This window comes from Bombina bombina, chromosome 10, assembly GCF_027579735.1.
Source record: "Bombina bombina isolate aBomBom1 chromosome 10, aBomBom1.pri, whole genome shotgun sequence".
Taxonomy (NCBI): Eukaryota; Metazoa; Chordata; class Amphibia; order Anura; family Bombinatoridae; genus Bombina; species Bombina bombina.
In genome coordinates, this window is record NC_069508.1 from 54,750,953 (window position 1) to 54,775,580 (window position 24,628).

Genomic DNA, 24,628 nt, shown 5'->3' on the forward strand with positions numbered 1-24,628 from the left:
AACCCTATGCGCTCTTTCTACTGCAAGGGGCAATTGTTGGGGAGGGAAACCTAACGCTTTGGGGAGTAGTAAAGAAGTAAGCTTCAACAGGTCCTCATACTCGGGGGATTCGGGGAGTCCAATAATTCTGATATTATTCCGCCTGGAGCGATCCTCGAGGTCCTCCAGGCGGGATTGTAAGCTAGATATTCTAACTCCTTGGTCATGTACTACTTTATCTTGGACGTTCGCCCGATCCTCCAAGTCTGAGATCCTGTCTTCCGCTTCCCTCATTCTTGAGGCGAACTGCTTAACCTCACTTGACAATGATGAAATATCTGTGGAAATCCTACTGAGCTCATTCTTGATGATATCGAATTGGGGAGTAAAAATGCCTGTTAATTGTGATACTAAGTTACCTACATCTAGGTGGGATGTACCCCCATCCAGTACGGGGTCTAGTGAGGTGTCTACACTCTTAACCTTCCTGTCCTTAATTTTGGGTGGCATTATGGGGGAACTTTGTTTCGTGTGTGTAATAAATCTTTCCATGTACCCAGTGATTTAAGAAATTTGTGCAAAAACAAATAGCAAAATACAAATATGCATCAAATGTGATATCAATACCAAGAACAAAAAAAAAAAATTACAACCCCTAAATAAATAGGAGAAAAATAGGAAGCAGGAAAGCTTCCACTGTGAGAGTGATATATATTTTTATCCCTTTTTTTTTTTTTTTTTTTTTTTTTCTTTTTCCTTCTCCCTTTCTTTCTCCCCCCCCCCCCCCCCCCTTGGAGGGGGATACACAGAGAGTGTAAAAAATTAGTGAATTTTAAGACCTTAACGGTGATATTAGTTTATAGATTGTGCAGCAAAAAAAAACCAAAAAAAAAAAAACCAGGGGGGTATATCACCTAATTCCGATACCTAACCAATATATCTTAGCACCACAATCTTATATAATATTTCTCAAAAAAGAAAAAAAAGAACAAGGCAACAAAAACAAAACAAAAAAAAAAAAATAATACACTGTCAGCAGGCCCAGAATTGCTCCTCTCAAAAATTTAAGCAGTCACATATATGCTACTTGTGCCTTCTATTCCTTACTCCTTTTCCCCACTGTACACTTCATGAAGATTCAAATGCTGACTACACAGGGAATCAGGGAGCTCAGAGCCAAAAAAAAAAAAAAAAAGAAAGTTCCATCAACTGCTGAAGCTGTTAAAATAAAAAACAAAACGTTCCATCAACTGATGCAGAAGTTATGTAGATAAGTAGAACAGTTATACAGCTCATCAATTTTTCTTCAGAAAGCAAAGGAATGTCCCAGACAAGATTCTATAGAGGGAGATGAATCTTCTTATCAGCTTCTGGGCTGTATCAGCTTTAATAAAGGAAAATCAGGGCCCCACAGACTTAAACATCACTGTAGAAATAAGGGAATAATTAATCTTGCCAAACACTCAGAATCATTATTTCCCCCAAACTGTGGTAGATGGAACATAACAATGTAGATGTTAACATAGAGTACTTTCCGCTCTCGCTCATCTCAGATCAGTTTTCCATATAAAGTCAGTGAGCTGCGCCCTCTGCTGATCACTTATTCCAAACACTTGTATTCCAAAATATCAAGGTAGGGTATACGAATAAAACAGATAAGTCTTACCCAGAGAAGTCCCAAGTTTGACACGCCTGCCTCGGACACCGCAGTAAAGAAGAGCGTCTCCTCAGGCCTCCGACTGATCAGATGTTATATTCAACCGCGAGGAGGGAGCGTTGTCCACCGATCACTCCGTGGGCGCCCCACTCCCTCCTACCAGCGGTCGCTCCACTCAGGGAACCCGGGAGATTCACCGGGGTTAACTTGCCTGCTCCTCTCCTCCCTGCGCGTGTCTTTGGTGGCTAGTGCGGTATCCACCGCTGGGCTGAACCGCTGATCAAAAGGACTTCCACGGCATAGGCGTAGACACCGCCTGTGGTCCTGCAAACACTCCCAGACGATCTGGGTAAAGTAGGCAGCAAATGCTGGGGGAGAATATCCAGGCTCCTGTAGTCCAGAGCACCGCAAGCTGCACAGCGTGCCTAACAGCTCCGCCCCCACCGGAAGTCCTAAGCAATTTTCTAATTTACTCCTATTATCAATTTTTCTTCATTCTCTTGATATCTTTATTTTAAAAAGCTGGAATGTAAGCTTAGAAGCCAGCCCATATTTGGTTCAGCATCTGGATAGCGCTTGCTGATTAGTGTCTAAATGTAGCCATCCAATCAGCAAGCGCTATCCAGGTGCTGAACCAAAAATGGGCTGGCTCCTAGACTTACTTTCCAGGTTTTTTTTAAATAAACATACCAAGAGAACAAAGAAAAATTGATAATAGGAGTAAATTAGAAAGTTGCTTAAAATTGCATGCTCTGTCTGAATCATGGACGTTTATTTTTGACTAGACTATACCTTTAAGTGTTTACTGCCATTAGAACACCTTTCATATTTAGGAGTCTTTGATTTCTAAATCATCCCACAAAAGAATAGGGTCTCAAACCCTTTGACCCTATCATCTGTAAACATTCATTTTAGATTTAGAAATATTTGTATTTAATTATTTTATTTCATACCTTAAACAAATGCTAATTCTTTGAATAATGTCTGAAATAATTGTTAATAATAGACTCTGAAATAAAAGTTCTTATGAATTACCCTCATATGTTGTGAAGCAGTAGGAGGGGTTTTGGAGCTGTTTAAAAGCAAAACATTTCACATTTCTTATAATTATTCATTGCATTATGTTAGAGCTTTTTCATTTTAATCTACTATTCTGCAATCTTCAATTTACTATATGCTTAGTTCTTAAGAAAGTGTTAAAAACTCAAAGCTGGACTCTTGGAACACTCTAGTTCTGCTGCTAATAAGGATACCGCCAGTGGTTGAAGCATACACAGGTATGCCTGTTTTTCATATGCTCTTGTGAACTGTAAGCGGAGCACAGCTTTGACTATATTTCTACCCTATGCAGGGGTTAAACACAAAGTAAAAATAAGATGCTCTAATGAAGTAGATATACTACAATGTCCCCTTAAGTGTTAAATGTGTCCTTTACGACCGCGACATACCCTGTACGTTACTTGTTGTTTTTCAGGTCATAGTAGCACAAGTCACGCCGTGAGCATCAGAGCCACACTATTATGACTTCCCTTCTGGTGGCAGTCACCCTAGAATAGCGACGAGACTGCGCTATAAAAATAGCAATCCCCATTGAAAGACTGATGTTGCTGGTCATTTAGGGGTTAAGTAGTTTCTTAAAATGTTTACTTCTTGCTTTTGTCTCATTGAAGGACCGTGACCACTTAGGGCTAGAGGGCTAACGGTAGCGTGCAAGCAATATAGGGTATTTCACGGAAATAGCGCACGTATTATGAGCAGAAATTACATGCGTTCTCTTGAGCGCAATAAATTCAATCTCGTGTCGATTTAGCTCTTCAGAGCTCTGGTTAACTGTTACGCGAGACAAAAAGTGTCACACACAAAAAAACATCAAAAATACATTAAAATGTACAGTTATATTCATGATAGCACTGTCTGATAAAAAAATATTTAAAAAAAAATTGCATTACAAAGTTATAAGGGCTCAAAGATATGAGGTCTCAGGTGTTAGAAAAAAAATGCTGCAAAGGTCTTTGACATAGAGATACTTACACGCTGTGTGTGTGTGTTTATATGTGTTCATATGTATTTATATATGTATTTACAGACTTTTATATACACATATAAACGCATAAATACATATGTATACATAAGTGTGTGTGTGTGTTTATATGTGTGCATATGTATTTATATATGTATTTACAGACTTTTATATACACATATAAACACACAAATACATATGTATACATAAATATATGTGTGTGTGTGTGTGGAGCCTTTTGCAGTCAAGTAGCTGAAAACATGAAAAATCATTTATGCAATATGCATTTTATTAGTGTTTAACTGTGTATGTACTGTAAATATTTCACATTCCAATGTTCTTCACATAGAACATATTCCCCTAAGTATTTTAAATAGATATTCCTATATATATACTGTATAGATCAGTAAATATCTATACCTATAATCATGTATATATATATATATATATATATATATATATATATATATATATATATATATATATACAATTGGTTTGCGCTCATATTTACACTCATATACTCATGAGTCGAAAGTAAAAAGTTACCGCAAGAGCAAAAACCAACACAGTTATAATAATATACTTTTTACCTCTGTGATTACCTTGTATCTATGCCTCTGCAAACTGCCCCCTTATTTCAGTTCTGTTGACAGGCTTGCATTTTTAGCCAATCACTGCTGACTCCTAGGAGCTTCACGTGCCTGAGCTCAATGTTATCTATATTAAACACATGAACTGACGCACTCTAGTGGTGAAAAACTGTCAAAATGCTTTCAGATTAGAGGCAGCCTTAAAGGTCTAAGAAATTAGCACATTAACCTCCTAGATTTAGCTTTCAATTAAGAATACCAAGAGAACAAAGCAAAATTGGTAATAAAAGTAAATTGGAAAGTTGTTTAAAATTACATGACCTATGTAAATCATGAAAGATTTTTTTTTACTTTACTGTCCCTTTAATGTCTTGGAATTCTGCAGAAAACTGTTACAATAGCGATAAGTGATACAAACTTTCATTGCAGCTTAAAGAAGAGGTTGAAAAACTTGAAGATAAAATGGAATGTGCAAATAATGCTTTAAAAGCTGACTGGGATAGATGGAAACAGAACACGCGAAATGATTTAAAACTAGCGTTTACCGATATGGCTGACCATAAGATCAATTACTACGAAGAGGTAGGTTGAAACACTAAAATTTACCATCACTTTAGTAATGTAATAATTTTAGGAATTAGATTGTTTCTATTAGAACCTTTTAAGACCAACAATAATTACATAATGATTTTTTTTTTTTCAGAGAGGGAGCGCAATGTTCTTTACAGTAGTCATTCGGAATTTGTTAGTGAAAAAAACATTCACCCACTTTTCTTGTGCGGAACATCTTCAGTGGAGTAGCTGGATAGCAGATTAAACTTAAAGGGACATTGTACACTAGATTTTTCTTTGCTAGTAGATGATCCATTTATATAGCCCATCTGGGGGTGTTTTTGTAAAAATGGATAGTTTTACTTATTTTTAGATAACATTGTGCTGATTTTTAGACTCCTAACCAAGCCCCAAACTTTTAGATGTATACTGATGTTTACAGACTTCAGATTGCTTCTGTTTGTATAATGGGTCTTTTCATATGCAGGAGAGGGGGGAGGTTCTGCTATCAGCTTCTTTCAGTGAGTGTCCCAGCCTAACCCATCAACAGTGCTAAATTGGAAACTTTTAAGTACGTTTTTAAAAGGTTTTATACTGGATTTTTAAATCGGTATCTGTGCCTATTTATTATTTTATTGTCGTGACTAGTAGTGACAATTACATGCAGTTAAATTTAACTTGGTGTATACTGCCCCTTTAAAGGGACATTAAACACAGATTGTAAGCTGCATTATAATGTTCCTTCGTATGTGAGAATAATTTTGCAGTGATTAATGCAGCTTTATTTTTTCAAATGAGCATATTAGATTTTAACAGATTTTTCTGTCCCCCAGAACAAAAGAACCTTTATTAACCAATTACAATCTAATACATAGATATAACCTGCCCTCTTTAGTACTGATTCAGCTTAGTTAATTAGTTAACAAAATATTTAACAAGTATTTAAATAAAGACATGTATTCCTTTTTAATCTTTATCATATATATATATATATATATATACACACACACAGTATCCCACAAAAGTGAGTACACCCCTCACATTTTTGTAAATATTTTATTATATCTTTTCATGCGACAAAACTGAAGAAATTATACTTTCCTACAATGTAAAGTAGTGAGTGTACAGCCTGTATAACAGTTTTTAAATTTGCCGTCCCCTCAAAATAACTCATCACACAGCCATTAATGGCTAAACCGTTGGCAACAAAAGTGAGTACACCCCTAAGGGGAAATGTCCAAATTGGGCCCAATTTGCCATTTTCCCTCCCTGGTGTCATGTGACTCAGTGTTACAAGGTTGCAGGTGTGTTAAATTTGTTATTATCGCTCTTACACTCTCTTTTACTAGTCACCAGGGTAAAGGTGATGGACTGGCCAAGCATGTCTCCAGACCTAAACTCTATTGAGCATCTGTGGGGCATCCTCAAACGGAAGGTGGAGGAGCCGAAGGTCTCTTAACATCCCCCATCTCTGTGATGCCGTCATGGAGGAGTGGAAGAGGACTGCAGTGGCAACCTGTGAAGCTCTGGTGAACTCCATGCCCAAGAGGGTTAAGGCAGTGCTGAAAAATAATGGTGGCCACACAACATATTGACGCTTTGGGCACAATTTGGACATTTCCACTTATGGGTGTACTCACTTTTGTTGCCAATGGGTTAGACATTAATGGCTGTGTGTTGTTATCTTGAGGGGACAACAAACGTACACGGTTATATAGGTTGTACACTCACTACTTTTGTAGCAAAGTGTAATTTCTGAGGTGTTGTCACATAAAAAGATATAATAAAATATTTACAAAAATGTGAGGGGTGTACTCACATTTTACACAATGATAACATAGCTATCTAAGCAATTTCTGTAAAAAACAAACAAACCTTGTTTTCTTGCAAAATGAGCGTTTAGAAATTCTCAATGTAGCCCCTGCCTACTGTTAGATAAGTGAGCAGACATGATGAGAACTTAGGTTGCATTCTCCCTCTTCTGAGCATGGACAGAAGCTGACTTCCTGTTTGAATGTCTGTAGAATGGTATGTTTTTATTAATGTTATTTTAATAATCAACCACTAGTTTTGTTAACTTAATGAATTAAAGGACCTCTCAATGCAGTATAATAGCCTACTTAGCACATGCATAATAAAAAGACAATGATATAACACCTACTCTTAATTGCAAATAAGCAGTAGATTTACTTTCTGACAAAGGTTTTTTTTTTTTTTTCCTCTCATTTTCCGGCCCCCTGTATCATGTGACAGACATCTTCCAATCACAGACTAGTATACGTATACCCTGTGAGACTGTACACATGCTTAGTAGGATTTTGTTTCCCAAAAAGTGCATATATAAAAAGACTGCAAAATTTCACAATGGAAGTAAATTGGAAGTGTCTTAAAACTGCTGCTCTTTCTGAATCATAAAAGTTTATTTTGACTTGGGTGTCCCTTTAAGCATTTTCTATTAATTCTCACTTAAAGGGACACTGAACCCAAATTTTTTCTTTTGTGATTCAGATAGAGCATGACATTTTTAGCAACTTTCTAATTTACTCCTATTATCAAATTTTCTTCATTCTCTTGGTATCTTTATTTGAAATGGAGGAATGTAAGTTTAGATGCCGGCCCATTTTTGGTGAACAACCTGGGTTGTCCTTGCTGATTGGTGGATAAATTAATCCACAAATAAAAAAAACTGCTGGCCAGAGAAGCTTATATGCCTTCTTTTTCAAATAAAGATAGCAAGAGAACAAAGTAAAAATGATAATAGGAGTAAATTAGAAAGTTGCTTAAAATTGCATGCTCTATCTTAATCACAAAAGAAAAAAATGGGTTCAGTGTCCCTTTAATTAGATAACAACAAAGTTGTATTTCAATAGGTTTTGTTTGTGCAGCATCTTTGATCTGTTTGTTGTGGTCAAAAGCTAGGAATGCATTAACATTTGTCATATTTACATTTATTATGCAGCTACTAGACTCTGAGACAGATATTTTCATTCATCAAAGTAGAAAATATGCCAAGCTAATCTGATTTGGAAGAAGTGATTTAGTAAAACAGTGTCTAGTTAAAACACTTTAGCAAATGTGAAACATTTGCTGAGTTAACAATGGCAAACAGGAGACTCATAATCTAACAGGAACATGCAAGGTAAGCATTTAAAAAGTAATTACATTAAGACAGAAATGTTATAAAAGGGGATATTTTTATGTGTGTATAATATATATATATATATATATATATATATATATATATATATATATATATATATATATATATATATATATATATATATATGCGCACACACACAGTGGGGCGAAAAAGTATTTAGTCAGCCACCAATTGTGCAAGTTCTCCCACTTAAGAAAATGAGAGAGGCCTGTAATTTTCATCTTAGGTATACCTCAACTATGAGAGACAAAATGTGGAAACAAATCCAGACAATCACATTGTCTGATTTGGAAAGAAGTTATTTACATATTATGGTGGAAAATAAGTATTTGGTCACCTACAAACAAGCAAGATTTCTATCTCTCACAGAACTGTATCTTCTTCTTTAAGAGGCTCCTCTTTCCTCCACTCATTACCTGTATTAATGGCACCTGTTTGAACTTGTTATCAGTATAAAAGACACCTGCCCACAACCTCAAACAGTCACACTCCAAACTCCACTATGGTGAAGACCAAAGAGCTGTCGAAGGACACCAGAAACAAAATTGTAGACCTGCACCAGGTTGGGAAGACTGAATCTGCAATAGGCAAGCAGCTTGGTGTGAAGAAATCAACTGTGGGAGCAATAATTAGAAAATGTGTGTGTGTATATATATATATATATATATATATATATATGTGTGTGTATATGTTCTGTATATATATACACACACACAGTATCTCACAAAAGTGAGTACACCCCTTATATTTTTGTAAATATTTTATTATTTCTTTTTATGTGACCACACTGAAGAAATTACACTTTGCTACAATATAAAGTAATGAGTGTACAGCCTGTATAACAGTGTACATTTGCTGTCCCTTCAAAATAACTCAACACACAGCCATTAATGTCTAAACCGTTCGCAACAAAAGGGAGTACACCCCTAAGTGGAAATGTCCAAATTGGGCCCAAAGTGTCAATATTTTATGTTGCCACCATTAATTTCCAGCATTGCCTTAACCCTCTTGGGCATGGAGTTCACCAGAGCTTCACAGGTTGCCACTGGAGTCTTCTTCCACTCCTGCTTGACAACATCATTGAGCTGGTGGAAGTTAGAGACCTTGCGCTCCCCCATCTTCCGTCTGAGGATGCCCCACAGATGCTCAATGGGGTTTAGATCTGGAGACATGCTTGTCGAGTCCATCACCTTTACCCTATCTTCTTTAGCAAGCAGTGGTTGTCTTAGAGGTGTGTTTGGGCTCGTTATCTGCCCTGTGGCCCTGTCTCCAAAGGGAGGGGATCATGCTCTGCTTCATTATGTCACAGTACATGTTGGCATTCATGGTTCCCTCAATGAACTGTAGCTCCCCAGTGCCGGCAACATTTATGCAGGCCCAGACCATGACACTCCCACCACCATGCTTGACTGTAGGCAAGACACACTTGTCTTTGTACTCCTCACCTGGTTGCTGCCACACACGATTGACATCATCTGAACCAAATAAGTTTATCTTCGTCTCATCGGACCACAGGACATGGTTCCAGTAATCCATGTCCTTAGTCTGCTTGTCTTTAGTAAACTGTTTGCAGGCTTTCTTGAGCATCATCTTTAGAAGAGGCTTCCTTCTGGGATGACAGCCATACAGACCAATTTGATGCAGTATGCAGCGTAAGGTGTGAGCACTTACAGGCTGACCCCCCACCCCTTCAACCTCTGCAGCAATGCTGGCAGCACTCATACATGTATTTCCCAAAGACAACCTCTGAATATGACGCTGAGCATGTGCACTCAACTTCTTTGGTCGACCATGGCGAGGCCTGTTCTGAGTGGAACCTGTCCTGTGAAACCGCTGTATGGTCTTGCCCACCGTGCTGCAGCTCGGTTTCTGGATAATTTTGTTGAAGATTTAATATCTGTGTTCTGTTTCAGAGCCGTGAGAGTTGGGCTGTATACAGAATTATTCTGTTTCCTTTGTTCCTTTTTGGCACCTTGTCTGCATAGTAGAGGAGATTCACTTTGGTGGACATATACATCCATTTTGGAATTAGTTTTGTATATTTCCCACTACGGGCAGTGAGTTTCTAAAGTTTGAGCGCATTTTAGAGGGCTCCATCATGAAATGTTAGGTGCATTTTTTGTGAGCCTCATTTAATTCTTTTAATCCCAGTCTTTCATAGAAGTTTATTTCTCCTTCTAAATTATTTCATATCCGTTTTATGTTTAGTGATAATAATGCTACAATGATATGAGGGCTGAGTTTTTTTTATTAGAGTGGGACTCATATTACTGCAGTTTTATTTTTCAGGATTTATTTTCTCATCATAAATTCTGTTTTTACCAGTATTGGTCGCCATCTGGTTGCAACTCATTGCTAATGCATGCTCCTTTTTTATATTGTCATGATTAAGGGCATTAACATTCCCTCTCATTCTGTGAATATATCTTGAGGGTCTCTAATATGATTAATTCACTTTATCTGATCTCTGTTCTATTTAGCAGGGATTCATATATTATTTATCACCTCCTGCTGGTGATTACAAATGTCTACAGTTTGTACATTTTAACTGTATATTAAATTTTTTTTTTTCATAATTTCCCTTCTTTTCTACAGTAGATTATATGATAAATTTCTTATAAGCATTAGAACTGCTTAGCTTACCTGTACCTTCTGAGCATAATTAAGGTTTAAGTTGTGGGATATTAATTTTTTCTTGATTATTCCTTTTTCTACCATAGAAATATCTTCTGGACATTGTTATAAATCTTAAGTCGCTTTATATTTCCTGTTGAACATATTAAATATATGTCTTTAGAGATTATTCCATGTACGTGTTTTATGTTCTATTACTGCAGTAGAATATATGCGGGTGATTGTTATAAATCTGACCACTTGTGATTCAGTGGGTAAACTACCAGCTTATTAGTTGGATTCCTGTATTATCCCTAGCTAACCTTTCAGATGTGTATTCAGCAATGCTGAAGTCTGCGTAAAAGCAGGCTATAGTATATAAGTGAGTTGTTACGACTATCTTATTTATAGTATGGGTTTATGATTTATCATCATTTATTTGATTTATCTCTATCGTGTTTCAGTATAGGTATATACCAATATTGTTTTAAGCATTATATCTGCTTAATTTTGCCATATACATTTTAATTGTATGCTCTAGGGATTATGATCTTTTTTTGGCCCTTTCCTACTGTAGATGTCTCATTTTTCTGCAATTGTTAAAAGCATTATCTGCTTAACTCAATTTTTCTCCTATGGTACTGATTTTTTTGGGATGTTGGCATTCACATGTGTATCACATGGGTTTACGCGGTATCTCTGCTCCTCTGCTTTTTGTCTACTGTACATTTTTAAAAGTAATTTTTAGCTTTAAATTTCATATTTTTTCTATTGAGATTTTTATCATATGCCTGTGACTTCTTGTATAATCTTAGGTCCTATGTTTTTCTTTTCAGTAATCCTAGGACCTTAATAGTTTTTCTTGTTTTATCTATTTTAGATAGGAATCCAGGATGTTTTCCATACTAAAGGGCGTTGTGCCCAGAACTGTTACATTTTGCCAGCTGTAGTAGCCTGATGGTTAGCTTAGCTGCCTAGCAAGCGGAAGGCTTGCCGTTTGAAACCAGCTGCAGCTACTTGCACCTTGAATGTGTGTATGCAAGCTGTTTATCCTTTTTCAAAATCATATTTTTGCATTCATTATTTTGCAATTGTCTTCTGAGAATTGTGTCAACTAGTACTCATGGTACACAGGGAGCATTTCTTATTCCTTGGTGCCAATTACCAGGGTATGTTTTTTTTGAGGACGATCATAGACTTGATCTCTATAAAGTCTTTTCTTGACAAAGGTTAGAAAATTCAATCTTCTTGCAGCCTATCTTTTTCTTCAGGCCTCTATCAGTCCATCAGTGGCATTGTGTATGGAAGTAATTGGTCTCATGGTGGTTTCCATGGACATTATCCTGTCTGTTCGTTTTCATCTGAGACCTCTACAGTTATGCATGCACAGACAATGGAAAAGAGACCACTCAGATCTCTTTCAGGGCCTAGAGACTCTCTATCTTGGTGGGTTTCTCAGGATCATCTATGTCAGGGAGCTTGCTTCCTGAAGCCATCTTGGGAGATTGTGACCACGGATGCCAACCTATTGGGCTAGGGGGCAGTTTGGGGTTCTTAAAAGACTTAGGGTTTTTGTACCCGAGAGGAGACTTCTCTCCTAATAAACATCTTGGAACTGAGAGCAATCTTTTATGCTTTGCAGCTTGGCTTCAGCTAGGTTCAGTCCGATTTATCAGATTTAAATCAATCAACATCTCCTTAGTGGCGTGTATCTACCACCAGGGAGATACTCTGAGTTCCTTAGCTGTGTAGGAGTTGAGTCTCATTCTCCAGTGAGCGGAAGCGTCTCGGATTCTAATAGCCCCTGTCTGGCCTTGCAGGATCTTGTTCGCGGATCTGGTGAGGATGTCATTTCTTCCTCCTTGGAGAGGTTGCCTTTGGGGAAGGACCTTCTACTTCAGGGTCCCTTCCTCCTCCCAAATCTGGATTCTCTGAAGCTGACTGCTTGGAGATTAAACGCCTAGTCTTGGCTAGGCGTGGTTTTTCTGAGGTGTTTGTTTCAGACTAGTAACCTGTTTTCTCGCAAGAGTTACCATAAGGTATGGATTAAATACCTTTTATTTGTGCGAATCGAAAGATTCTGTCTTGGAGTTGGGTTAGGTTTCCCCGCATTTTGTCTTTTCTTCAGGATGGCCTGGAGAAAGGTTTGTCAGTCAGTACTCTGAAGAGTCGGATTTCTGCACTGTCTATCCTTTTGCACAAACGTTTGGCAGATCTGCCAGATGTTCAATCTTATGTTCAGGCTTTGGTCAGAATCAGGCCTGTGTTTAAACCTATTGCTCCTCCCTGGAGCCTTAACCTTGTTCTTAAAGTTTTGCAGCAGACTCTTTTTGAGCCTATGCATTCGTTTGATATTAAGTTATCGTGAAAAGTTTTGTTTCTACTTGCTATTTCGTCTGCTCGCATAGTTTCCAAGCATTTGGCTTAGCAGTGTGATTCCCCTTACCTTATTTTTCATGTGGATAAGGCAGTCCTTCGTACGAAATTGTGATTTCTTTCCAAAGTGGTATCAGATCTTAACATCAATTAAAAAATTGTTGTTCCTACCATTTTGTTGGAATAGGGCTGGGCGATATGGGGGGGGGGGGGTAATTAAAAAAAATGTAATAAAAAAAATGCGATTGCGATTTAATCCCGATTTTCTTATAAATTACTATAACACCTTGTATTTTGCACACATGGACTGGTGTTACTGTAGCATGAGAGTGGCCCATCAGAATTAAGCACCGTCACGACACCGGCTTTTTCATTACAGGCAGTGCTGTGGGATGGATCATGATACTTCCTCATCTGTCATTACAGTTCCTGTGAGCCCCACATCTTCACATCTGAGGGAAAATATTAACTTGTTTTAATGTTTAAAATGCACTAAGGTCCCTGGGAGGCAGCTTAGAAAATACTATTTGAAATTAAAACACAGTGCATAATAAAGCGGTACTTTATTAGCCTCTCAACTGCCTCCCAGGGACCTGAGTGCATTTTAAACATTAGAACAAGTTAATATTTTCCCTCAGATGTGAAGACGTGGGGCTCACAAGAACTTTAGTGACAGAACAGGAAGTATCATGATCCCACAGCACCGCCTGTACTGAAAAAGCCGGTGTTGTGTCGGTGCTAACTTCCGATGGGCCACTCTCATGCTACAGTAACACCAGTCCACCAATCACCTGCTAGAGACACCTCCTTCCCAGTCTATGTCCCGCCCCTCCTCCCCAGGACCATCCCAGGAAGGCGGACTGCTCAGAGGGAGAGACATTTCACGTGTGCGCTCAGGATCTTCTTTTCAGTCGCCGCTAAGCCTATTCACATGGGGCGATTGATGTCACTTCTGGACGGGGCTAAAAATTGCGTACTCAAGCGGGTTTTAAACCGCGGTTATTAATTGCGGTTTAAAACCGCAACCGCGATTAATCGTGCAGCCCTAGTCCGAATCCTTCTCAGAAGGAATATCTGTTACACAACCTGGATGTTGTGCATGCTCTAAAATGTTATCTACTAGCAATTAAAGATTTTCGTCGGTCTACTGCCCTGTTCGTTGTTTTCGCTGGTAAGCGTAAGGGTCAGAAGGCCACTTCTACTGCTTTTTCTCTCTGGTTGAGAAGTGTTATCCGATTAGCATATGAGACCGCTTGACAACAGCCTCCTGAGAGAATTACAGGTCATTCCACTAGGGCTATTTCTTCTTCATGGGCTTTCAAAAATGAGGCATCTGTGGAGCAAATCTGCAAGGTCCTCATTGTATACTTTTTCCAAATTCTACAAATTTGATACTTTTGCCTCGGCTGAGGCTTATTTTTGGGAGAAATTTTCTTCAAGCGGTGGTGCCTTCTATTTAGGTCCGCCTGTCTTGTTCTTTCTCCCTTTCATTCTGTGTCCTCTAGCTTGGGTATTGGTTCCCACTAGTAATTGGAATGAAATCGTGGACTCTCCATGCCATAGGAAAGAAAACAAATTTATGCTTACCTGATAAATTTCTTTCTTTCCGGGCATGGAGAGTCCATGACCCTCCCTTTTTACATTTAACATGGTATATTTTTTGGTATAAACCTCAGGCACCTCTATACCCTTATGTTATCTTCTTTTTCCATTTTCCTTCGGCCGAGTGACTGGGTATTATGGGTAAGGGAAGTGACACTTAACAGCTGTCCTGGGGTGCTTTTTGCCTCCTCCTGCTGGCCAGGAGTTGAATTACCACTAGTAATTGGAATGAAATTGTGGATTCTCCATGCCCGGAAAGAAAGAAATTTATCAGGTAAGCATAAATGTTGTTATTACCCATTCCCCATAACCAACACAGTTATATTCATACACAATTTACCTCTGTGATTACCTTGTATCTAAGCCTCTGCAGACTGCCCCCTTATCTCAGTGCTTTTGACAGACACGCAGTTTAGCCAATCAGTGCAGACTCCTAAATAACTCCACAGGAGTGAGCAAAATGTTATCTATATGACACACATGAACTAGTACTGTTTAACTGTGAAAAACTTTCAAAATGCTCTGAGGCGGTTTTCAACGTTTTAGAAATCAGTTTGAGCCTACCAAGGTTTAGCTTTTCAAAAATACCACCAAGGGAACAAAGTAAAATGGATAATAAAAGTATATTGGAAAGTTGTTTAAAATTGCATGCCCTATCTGAATCATGAACGTTTGATTTTGACTAGACTGTCCCTTTGAGTAAAATGTTGCTTTTACTGGTTCAGTGTAAACAAAAATGTGAACTTTGTCCTCTGACTTCTTTCTGGCAACTTATTAACTCCTGTGAGGAGCTGAAAGGGATTATGGGAGATGTGTGAGGAACTAAGATGGACTGTGGGAGATACATGAGGAACTGAGGATTGTGGGAGATGCATGAGGGATTATGTGAGATGCATGAGGAACTGAGGACTGCTGATGTGTGAGGAACCAAGAAGGATTAAGGGAGATGTGTGAGGCACTTCAGTCTTCATGAAGGTGATGTTTGAATATGTTAAAAGGATAATAAATTAAAAATAAAACTTTCAGATAGAGTATGCCGTTTTAAATAGCTTTCCAATTTACAGTTAACAGTTTTCTTTGTTCTCTCTGTGACCTTTGTTATCAAATTGGCTTTTTTTCTTTTTATATCCTTTGTTGAAGAGTAAATCTAGGTGAGCTCATATGAGTTCAGGAGCATGCATGTGTCTTTAAGCAATATTGTTTCTAAAAGTGCTATACATTTTGCAAACACTGCTGCCATAGAGTTCTTAACACTTCTGCCATATAGTTCTAAAAATGTGCACACCTCTGAGCTCTTATGAGCCAACCTAGACTTACTCAACAAAGGATATCAAGTGAAAAAAAGCAAATTTGACAACAGAAGTTGTTTAAAATTGCATGTTCTATCTGAAACAAAAGTTGTTTTTTTTTACTTTACCTTTAAGCATTTGAATTGCCCTGTTGCATGCACATAATAGACTGCCTTCTTTACCTTGTAGGACATTTTCTTGGTTACTTCAGAATGGTTGATACTGAATGGTAGAGGTTGTCCTTCTAATATAATACTCATGATATTCTTTTTACCCTGCAGTGTCTTGCTACATGGGAGTCCTTCCTTTCATCTCAAACATGTGAACTACAGCTGGATGTGAAGCAAGAAGACTCATCTTGATTACGCTCAACAAACTCCTTGCCTTACCAAAGAGGTCCTCTTTTATATAACAGCCAAATGGAACGATGCTGAATAACCATATATACTATTATATTAATGTGGCTACAATCAGAAATACTCACTGCCAAGAAACAACATTGGTTGTCTTCCAATTGCATGGTTCTTTTATTGGATCGTGGGAAGTGATCAGTGAACGACTCGGTTGTCGAGAGTTGCAGTATAATTTTGTATGCATGACTGATATTTGAAAATATATATATGTAAATCATGTCTGTGTTACCTTGAGTTTTTGTATCTAGTAACTATTTTAAAATATTATGTTTAACAAACTTTTAATTAAAAAAGTGAAATAGGAAATTCATTTTAAAATGTTTTATTTTCTAAGTAAGGTATTTACAGAATTTGAGTTGATAGGGAAATTGAATTTGTTTTTAATTAATTTATTTTATTAACCCAAAGCTATACAATGGGTATTACAACCCTTATAAGGGACTACTATGCAGACCCTTAAATGTAATTATTTAAATCACTGAAAGAGAGAAATGGAGTAGAGACTCAATAAGTAACTACACAAAGACGGGGATTTCAGCATACACTTTTAAGTTTATTAATGCACAGCAATTGTGATAAATTCAGTGCTTATCCTCTTTGTGCCAAAAGAACCCATTAAATAGATCAAAACCAACAAAAGAACTATGGTTAATATGAAAAACATTCATAGAAAAGCAGCCCCATTTAATGCAGTTAGTAAATACAATAAAAAAATAAAATTGTATTTTTTCATTCATGTAATTGGCAAGAGTCCATGAGCTAGTGACGTATGGGATATACAATCCTACCAGGAGGGGAAAAGTTTCCCAAACCTCAAAATGCCTATACATACACCCCTCACCACACTCACAATTCAGTTTTATAAACTTTGCCTTCCTATGGAGGTGGTGAAGTAAGTTTGTGCATGATTTTCTTCTGTGATATGCGCTTCTCAGCATTTTGAAGCCTGATTTCCTCTCACAGTACAGTGTTTGTCAGAGGGATGTGAAGAGAGTATCACCTATTGATTCTATGGTTTTCTTCACAGGAAATCTTTTTAAAGATTCTCTGTTATCGGTCGTAGAGATTCATCTCCTACCTCCCTTTTCAGATCGACGATATACTCTCATATTCCATTACCTCTACTGATACTGTTTCAGTACTGGTTTGGCTATCTGCTTTATGTGGAGGAGTGTCTTTCGGTAAGTATGGTTTCATTACTTAAAGGGACACTGAACTCCATTTTTTTTCTTTTGTGATTCAGATAGAGCATGCAATTTTAAGCAACTTTCTAATTTACTCCTATTATCAATTTATTCATTCTCTTGCTATCTTTATTTGAAAAAGAATGCATTTAAGCTTTTATTTTGGTTTAGGACTTTGGACAGCACTTTTTTATTGGTGGATGAATTTATCCACCAATCAGCAAGGACAACCCAGGTTGTTCACCAAAAATGGGCCGGCATCTAAACTTAAATTTTTGCATTTCAAATAAAGATATCAAAAGAATGAAGATAATGTGATGATAGGAGTAAATTAAAAAGTTGCTTAAAATGTCATGCTCTGAAAAAAATTGGGTTCAGTGTCCCTTTAAGGCACTCTCAGCTATGGTTTGGCAGTTGATTTATTAATATAAAGTTTTAAATATATGTATTGTACTTATATTTGCCATGAGTCAGGTTTATGTATATTTCCTTTTGCAGACTATCAGTTTCAAAATTGGGAAACATATTTAGGAAGTTATTTTCTTTTACAAGATACTTATGGGATATCGCCTCCTGGTCAGCAGGAGGAGGCAAAGAGCACCACAGCAGAGCTGTATATATATATAGCTCCTCCCTTCCCTTCCACTCCAGTCATTCAATTTGTGTTAGTGATAGGAAGAGGTAAAGTGAGGTGTTAGTTTAGATTCTTCAATCAACAGTTTATTATTTTCAAATGGTGCCGGTGTGTACTATTTTTTCTCAGGGCTAGAGCTTCTGGCTTCTAAGCAATAGAACTGGGGAGATTCTCACTTCTAAGTCATCGTGCTCCCATATTGATTGCTGCCCTGCTGATGGTCTTAGCAATTATTATCTAAGACTTTATTTGTCCCCACAGACGTGCTGGAGGTGAGGAAAGGGAACATCTTAATTGTGTGGGACTGCTTCATATTGCGTTCAGCTTGGAGGTATGTACAGTTGTTTATTTCTGTGGAGACTGAAGTATCTCAGACTGGCACTTATTCCCTGTACAGAGAGAGGGTAATCGTTTTTGCAGTACAGGTTAGTTGCATAAATATTACCTTTTGTTTGTGGTCAATCAGTAGCCTAATAACGGGTTAACCAGGGGCTAATGCTTTTTACTATGGGCTTGATGCTGGGAGATTGTGGCATGCGCAGCACAGTATTTATTCGCTTTGACAACTTTTGTGAGTTTATGTGAAGGGGCACATTGGTGATTCGTGGTACTATTATGAGAACCGATTTGTTTTATTTCCCATTTGGTGCTTGCTATAACCGGGGATGTTAGTTGCGCCCACGAAGGGCGGGACTTGATTTTCGCACGCTCAGACGTGCATTTTCTGTCCGGATCCGGTCTTGGAGCTGCATGTATCTAGGCTTCGGTGTGGCCTAAGTCGCTTGTGCTTACAAACTCATAAACGACTTTAGGAGCTCCGTCCACAACTATTCTGTGTTTCGGTTTGGAGCAGGCAGGTGTTTTTTCAAAGTTATTGCAGTTTAGTGCGGATCATAAACGCATATGCGACTTTAATTTTTAAAGAGACAGTACACCCGTTTTTCTTTTCTAAAGCAATCTAAAGTATTTGACTTTTTGAATTTTAGAGAAACCGACCAATATTGCTATTGTTAGTTTGTTTGGCATGGTTGAACTTCAGGAAAGTACCTGTTCTATGTGCTTAGATGCCAATGTGGAACCCCCCCTTACTTTTTATCCCTCATGTACTGAGAGGGCTTTACTATGTAACAAACAGATTTTCTTTAATGCAAGTATGTCTAAGGATGCTTCTCAGACTGATGAGAATCAGGGTATGCCGCAACTTTCTCCCCAAGCGTCACAACCTTTAACTCCCACCCAAGAGACGCCGTGTTCCTCAACTGCGTCCACTTCATTCACTCTGCAGGATATGGCTGCAGTTATGTCCTCAACTCTTACAGACGTTTTGTCTAAGTTGCCAGTGTTAGAAGGCAAACGCAGCAGGACAGAAGCCCATGTGGGCCCTGCGACTTCTGATGCTTTGATGGCTATCTCCGATGTACCCTCCCAGGGCTCTGAATTGGGGGGTAGGGAGAACCTGTCTGAGGGGGAACTGTCGGACTCAGGAAGTGCATTGCCCCAGGCAGATCTTGACGTCATGGCCTTCAGGTTTAAACTTGAAGAACAGGAGAAGTGGACCGAGCGCTACACCCAGGGCCTTACGCTTACTAACTATATAGCCTCCTAGTAGGCTAACAATACAAAAGTTAAAATGGGGAGAGAGTAAGCGCTAAAAAGCTTAAAAGGCTAGTAAAAGGTACATTTTAATACATATAAAAATTTACAAATGGCAATCAGAAGCATGGATCCATGTCTGACTTAACAAAAAAATATATAATAAACAAATCTAAAAATATCTAAAAATATCCAATGGAGTATAGCATGTGACGCTGACTTAGTGAGCCAGTGATGAGGAGTTAGAAGGACATGTGCATTCAATAATATAAACAACCTAAGTGAGTGATTGAGTGCACACAATAGCTTTCAACAAAGAAAAATAGCATTCACAAAAAAGAAAAATAGCATTCACAAAAAATAGTGTTCACAAAAATTGGCTAACATAAAAAATGTTCAAATGTTCAACCGGTTATATGTAAGTGAATCCAGTAGTGTTTCCTCCAAAGTGACGTGTAGAAATATAACGTGAAGTCAATAATAGTAGAATGTAAACGTTGAGTGGGTCAAATTATTGTGGTTCAGCTGCAGTATGCCAACGCGTTTCGGCCTAGACTAGGCCTTTCTCAAGACTATACTTGAACACCTCCGTCTGTTGCTACGGGAGGTTTCGATGACTCTGGACCACTGTGGTACCTCCAGAGAAATTGTGTAAGATGGACAAATACTTAGAGGTTCCTTCTTATTCTGACCTTTTTCCGGTTCCTAGGAGAATTTCGGAAATTGTTACATGGGAATGGGAAAGACCGGGTATTCCGTTCTCACCTTCCCCTATTTTTAAGAAAATGTACCCTATAGCTGACACCGTTGGGGATTCTTGGCAAACGGTCCCTAAGGTGGAGGGAGCTATCTCTACCCTGGCTAAGCGTACGACTATCCCTATTGAGGACAGTTGTGCTTTCAAGGTTTGACACCTTAGAAGAGTCTCTTAAGGCTGAGACTTCTTTAGAGGAAATAATGGATAGAATTAAGGCCCTTAAGCTGGCTAATTCCTTTGTTACGGATTCCGCCTTTCAGATCGCCAAGTTGGCGGCTAAGAATGCAGGATTTTCCATTTTAGCGAGCAGAGCCTTGTGGTTAAAATCTTTGTTTCCGGATGTGTCCTCTAACTCCAAGCTTTTGGCTATTCCTTTCAAGGGAAAGATCTTGTTCGGGCCTGACTTGAAAGAGATAATTTCTGACATTACGCATTACGGGAGGTAAGGGTCACCTCCTCCCTCAGGATAAAACATCTAAGCAACAGGGTAGACAGAGTAATTTCCGTTCATTTTGAAATTTCATGGGAGTCCCCTCTTCCTCTTCCGCTAAACAGGAAGGGAATTTTGCACAAGCCAAGTCCATCTGGAGACCCAACCAGGCTTTGGAACAACCCAAGAAGCCCGCTGCTGCTCCCAAGACAGCATGAAGGGGCGGCCCCCGATCCGGGACCGGATCTAGTAGGGGCAGACTTTCTCTCTTTATCCAGGCTTGGATAAGAGATGTTCAGGATCCCTGGACACTAGAAACTGTGTCTCAAGGGTATCAGTTGGAGTTCAAAAATTCCTTCCCAAGGGGAAGGTTTCTTCTTTTACGATTGCAGACCAGATAAAAAGAGAGGCGTTCTTACATTGTGTAAAAGACCTCTCCACTATGGGAGTAATTTGTCCCATTCCAAAACAGGGACAGGGATTTTACTCAAATCTCTTTGTGGTTCCCAAAAAGGAGGGAAGGTTCCGACCCATTTTAGATCTCAAGAGTCTAAACAAATTTCTCAGAGTTCCATCCAGCAAGATGAAAACCATTCGGACAATTCTTCCATTGATCCAGAAGAGTCAATATATGACTACCGTGGACTTAAAGGATGCATATCTTTATATTCCTATCCACAGAGATCATCACAAGTTCCTGAGGTTTGCCTTTCTGGACAAACATTTTCAGTTTGTGGCACTTCCCTTCGGGCTGGCCACGGCACCCAGGATCTTTACGAAGGTTCTAGGGGCTCTGCTAGCGGTTCTCAGGCGCGGGGCATTGCAGTGGCGTCTTATCTACATGATATTCTGATCCAGACGGCATCATATCAGCTGACAAAACCTCATACCGACTTGGTTCTATCCTTTCTAAGGACTCACGGGTGGAAGGTGAATCTAGAAAAGAGTTCACAAGGATTCCTTTCCTGGGAACTCTAACAGACTCTATGTCTATGAAAATCTTCTTGACGAAAGTCATAAAGTTAAAGATTCTGAATACATGCCAATCCCTTCAGTCCAATCCTCGGCCATCAGTGGCTCAGTGCATGGAGGTAATTGGATTGATGGTGGCGGCAATGGACATCATTCCGTTTGCTTGTTTTCATCTCAGACCTCTATAACTGAGCATGCTCAGTCAGTGGAATGGAGATTATGCAAATTTGTCTCATCAGATAGATCTGGATCTGGAGACAAGAGACTCTCTTCTTTGGTGGTTGTCGCAGGATCATCTGTCCCAAGGGACGTGCTTCCGCAGACCCTCATGGGTGATAGTGACAACGGACGCCAGTCTACTAGGATGGGGAGCAGTCTGGAATTCCCTGAAGGCTCAGGGTGTGTGGACTGGGTCGGAGTCTCTACTTCCAATAAATATTCTGGAGTTGAGAGCAATCTTCAATGCGCTTCAGGCTTGGCCTCAGTTGGCTACGGCCAAATTCATCCGTTTTCAGTCGGACAACATCACGACTGTGGCTTATATCAATCATCAGGGAGGAACAAGGAGTTCCTTGCGATGGCGGAAGTATCCAAAATAATTTGGTGGGCGGAGGCTCACTCTTGTTATCTGTCTGCAATCTACATCCCAGGAGTGGACAACTGGGAAGTGGATTTTTTGAGCAGACAGACGTTTCATCCGGGGGAATGGGAACTCCATCCGGAGGTCTTTGCCACTCTGATTCTCAGATGGGGCAGACCAGAGCTGGATCTTATGGCATCTCGTCAGAATGCCAAGCTCCCGAGATATGGATCCAGGTCCAGGGATCCTCAGGCCGAACTGATAGATGCTTTGGCAGTGCCTTGGTCGTTCAACCTAGCTTAGGTGTTTCCACCGTTTGCTCTCCTTCCCCGGGTGATTGCTCGGATCAAACAGGAGAGGGATTCAGTGATTCTCATCGCTCCTGTGTGGCCTCGCAGGACTTGGTATGCCGATCTAGTGGACATGTCCTCTCTGCCACTGTGGAAGCTTCCATTGAGGCAGGACCTTCTCATTCAGGGACCCTTCCATCATCCAAATCTAATTTCTCTACAGCTGACTGCTTGGAGATTGAACGCTTGATTTTATCTAAGCGAGGGTTTTCTGATCCGGTCATTGATACCTTGATTCAGGCACGTAAGCCTGTTACTAGAAAGATTTACCATAAAATATAGCGTAAATATCTTTATTGGTGCGAATCCAAGGGTTACTCATGGAGTAAAATTAGGATTCCTAGGATTTTGTCCTTTCTCCAAGTCGGATTGGAGAAGGGGTTATCAGCATGTTCCTTAAAGCGACAGATTTCTGCTTTATCTATTTTGCTACACAAACGTCTGGCAGATATTCCGGATGTTCAATCTTTTTGTCAGGCTCTGACTAGGATCAGGCCTGTGTTTAGACCTGTTACTCCTCCTTGGAGTTTGAATTTAGTTCTTAAGGTTCTTCAAGGGGTTCCGTTTGAACCTATGCATTCCATAGATATTAAGTTGTTATCTTGGAAGGTTTTATTTTTGGTTGCTATTTCTTCTGCTCGCAGAGTTTCTGAGCTTTCGGCTCTACAATGGGATTCTCCTTAGTGTTACGTACCAAACCTGGTTTTCTTCCTAAGGTTGTTTCCAACAAAATTATTAATCAGGAAATTATTGTTCCTTCTTTGTGTCCCAATCCTTCTTCTAAGAAGGAGCGTCTGTTACATAACTTGAACGTGGTCCGTGCCCTGAAGTTTTACTTGCAGGCGACTAAAGAATTTCGTCAATCATCTTCATTATTTGTTGTTTTTTCCGGAAATCGTAGGGGCCAGAAAGCTACGGCTACCTCCCTTTCTTTTTGGCTGAAGAGTATAATCCATTTTGCATATGAGACTGCTGGACAGCAGCTTCCTGAAAGAATTACGGCTCATTCTACTAGGGCTGTGGCTTCCTCATGGGCATTTAAAAATGATGCTTCTGTTGCACAGATTTGCAAGACTGCAACTTGGTCGTCTCTTCACACTTTTTCCAAATTTTAAAAATTTGATACTTTTGCCTCGTCCGAGGCTGTTTTTGGGAGAAAGGTTCTTCAAGCAGTGGTGCCTTCCGTTTAGGTTCCTGTCTTGTCCCTCCCTTTTATCCGTGTCCTATAGCTTTGGTATTGTATCCCATAAGTAAGGATGAAATCCGTGGAATCGTCATATCTTGTAAAAGAAAAGGAAATTTATGCTTACCTGATAAATTTATTTATTTTACGATATGACGAGTCCACGGCCCACCCTGTCATTTTCTAAGACGGGTCTTTATTTTGTTAAACTTCAGTCACCTCTGCACCTTGGCTTTTCCTTTCTCTTCCTAACTTCGCTCAAATGACTGGAGTGGGAGGGAAGGGAGGAGCTATATATACAGCTCTGCTGTGGTGCTCTTTGCCTCCTCCTGCTGACCAAGAGGCGATATCCCATAAGTAAGGATGAAATCCGTGGACTCGTCATATTGTAAAAGAAATAAATGTATCAGGTAAGCATAATTTTCTTTTTTTCTTACCTGGGGTATAGTCTTTTCTTCAAATGGACTTCTTTTTCATTAATTTTCGCGGGCAAAATTAGGCTTGCGAGGTCGCAAAATGTTGATATTTATTGTGCCATTCTTGTCGCAAGAATTTTTTGGGCGCGAAGGTACGTTCGGTGACGCAAATTCGTCATTTCCGACGTCTTAGTTGACGCCAGGTTTCCTTGCACAAGGTTGCGTCTGCTATGACGCGAGTTGCGTCATTTCTGGATGTTGTTAACGCCAAAAAAATT

The 24,628-nt window shown here is 39.2% G+C and overlaps 1 protein-coding gene across 1 annotated transcript in view; it reads left to right on the plus strand.

Annotated features, from left to right (window-relative positions):
• Nucleotides 1–16,557, plus strand: part of SNX7 (sorting nexin 7) — a 198,109-nt gene extending 181,552 nt beyond the window's left edge. Inside the window, exons 8-9 of the mRNA XM_053694068.1 lie at nucleotides 4,676–4,828; nucleotides 16,120–16,557. Coding sequence (XP_053550043.1) covers nucleotides 4,676–4,828; nucleotides 16,120–16,200 — 234 coding nt within the window. The 3' untranslated portion in view covers nucleotides 16,201–16,557. The remainder of the gene's footprint in view (nucleotides 1–4,675; nucleotides 4,829–16,119) is intronic.
• The last annotated feature ends 8,071 nt before the right edge of the window (nucleotides 16,558–24,628 follow it).